The sequence below is a fragment of the Monoraphidium neglectum genome (assembly GCF_000611645.1).
Source record: "Monoraphidium neglectum strain SAG 48.87 unplaced genomic scaffold scaffold06713, whole genome shotgun sequence".
NCBI classification, from domain to species: Eukaryota; Viridiplantae; Chlorophyta; class Chlorophyceae; order Sphaeropleales; family Selenastraceae; genus Monoraphidium; species Monoraphidium neglectum.
The window spans coordinates 1-2015 of NW_014006933.1; the positions used below are offsets into that span (position 1 = coordinate 1).

Genomic DNA, 2015 nt, shown 5'->3' on the forward strand with positions numbered 1-2015 from the left:
GCCTACAGCACCACAATACCGCCTGCAACACCCACCCTGGAAACCCCAACCCCAGCCCCCTCACCAGTCGAACACATAGTCCCAGTTCCAGCCCTCCTTGGCGAAGAGGTCCCGCAGCATGCGCCGCAGGAAGGCGTAGTCCGGCTTCTCGTCAAAACGCAGAGACCTGCGCGCGCGCGCGTGTGTGTGTGTGTGCGTGTGTGTGTGTGAGTGTGTGTGTGTGTGTGTTGAGGGAGGTGGCACAGGTTTTGTTAACGCGGAGTCATTCTGTGTGGCAGGCGCACAGCAAAACCAGCCCCTAGAGACGGCAGAGGCAGTGAAGGGTCGACAAGCAGGTCCCCACGCGCTCCGTGCAGAGGCGTTGGGTGGGGTTGTCGCCCCGACCCAACGCAAAGACTCCAGGCCCGATTCCTGTTTCAAAAAGCCGTCGGCCCCGTCGATGGAGGGGTGCTGCTGCGACCAGGCCGCGGCGCCGATGCGTTTGCATACGGAGTTTTACAAGCCTCACCTGACGTTCTGGAAGTAGAGGACAAACTCGCGCGGGAAGCCCTTGCACAGCGACTCGAAGGGCGTTCGCATCTTCTTGTCGCTGATCTTCTCGTACTTCTGCTTCTTGGTGGCCGCCTGGTGACGTGGTGCCACGGGTGACGCGGCGCGAGGCGGGTCCGGAAGTGTGCGGTACGGGCGGGGGGCACACGCGAGCAGATGCATTCTGGCCGTGACGCTTTCGAGCGCACGCATCGCGCCATGAGCAACTGCTTGTGGCCGGCCACCTGGCCGAGCAGTGTTGGCTGCCTGCGCACGCATGCAAGCACCGCAGGCATAAGCGTACACCTCAATCCTCACTTCCACCCCCTTCCCTCTCATCCTCCACCCCCCATCCACGCACATACACGCACGCAAACACACATGCTCATTAACACACAGGCGCACATTCATTTCCACAAACAAAACTACACGCACGGTCGTGCGCGCGCGCGTACACACACACGCACGCACACACACACACACACACACACACACACACACACACACACACACACACACGTGCGCGCGCGCGCGCACCTGCAGGCCCTGCCAGGGCAGGCTGCCCCTGAGAAAGTACATGAACACGTACCCCAGGCTCTCCAGGTCGTCCCGCCGCGACTGCTCAATGCCCAGGTGCGTGTTGACACTCGCGTAGCGCGCGGTGCCCGTCAGGTTCTGTGGGAAGTCAAATATTTGGTTGTCGTGAGAGTGGCCGTGTATGTGTGTGTGTGTGTGTGTGTGTTTGCGGGTTTGCGTGTGAGGGAGACAGAGAGGTTGACCATGTGAGAGGAGGGAGGGAGCAAAGAATCGGGGCCGACGGGCTGCCCACACAACCCTGGCACGCGGTTGATGTCAACGCCCCAATGGTGGCGTGCAGACTCCAGATGGCTGGCTGGAGGACGCCAGCTCCGCCTGGCGCTGGCCTTCCTTCAGACCCTGCCTGTGCTTCGCGAGCCCCTGTTGCGGCGCACGCCGGCCGGCCCTGTGCGCCGCACCTTGTTCTCGACATAAGGAATATGAACATGGGTGCGCGGGTCCCTGTATTTCTTAGCCAGCCCAAAATCGATGATGTTGACCTGAAGGGGGGTGGGGCGATATGTAATGGGTGTCCAATAAGTGTATGTATGCCGGAGCACGACTGTTTTGCCGGCCGCAGCTGGAAGGGCAGCGAGAGCGGACAAGCGATGGGGGCTCCGTGATCGCTGCCGCGGCCTGGGCGCTGGCCCACAAGCCGGCGCCGCCACCCTGCCGGCGAGGGCCCGCCCGGCGCGTCTTGGCGCCGGGTTCCCAGGGCCGAAGCGCGAGGGGCGCGACGCGTGCTGGTGCGCGGGCGCAGGCGCGAGCGCGCTGTGGCGCACCTGGTTGGCCCTCTTTCCGAGGCCCATGAGGAAGTTGTCCGGCTTTATGTCGCGGTGGATGAAGCTGCGGGAGTGCACGTACTCCACCCGCGATATCTGGTGGGGCAAGGCAGGGGAGGGGTCGGCGGG

The 2015-nt window shown here is 63.3% G+C and overlaps 1 protein-coding gene across 1 annotated transcript; it reads right to left on the reverse strand.

Annotated features, from left to right (window-relative positions):
- Positions 1–60: 60 nt before the first annotated feature.
- Positions 61–1913, reverse strand: MNEG_16725 (hypothetical protein; the record flags this gene model as incomplete). Its single annotated transcript, XM_014034805.1, has 5 exons — positions 61–166; positions 509–624; positions 1066–1203; positions 1524–1604; positions 1887–1913. The coding sequence occupies 5 exons, from the start codon at positions 1911–1913 to the stop codon at positions 61–63; spliced, it is 468 nt and encodes a 155-aa protein (XP_013890259.1).
- Positions 1914–2015: the final 102 nt, after the last annotated feature.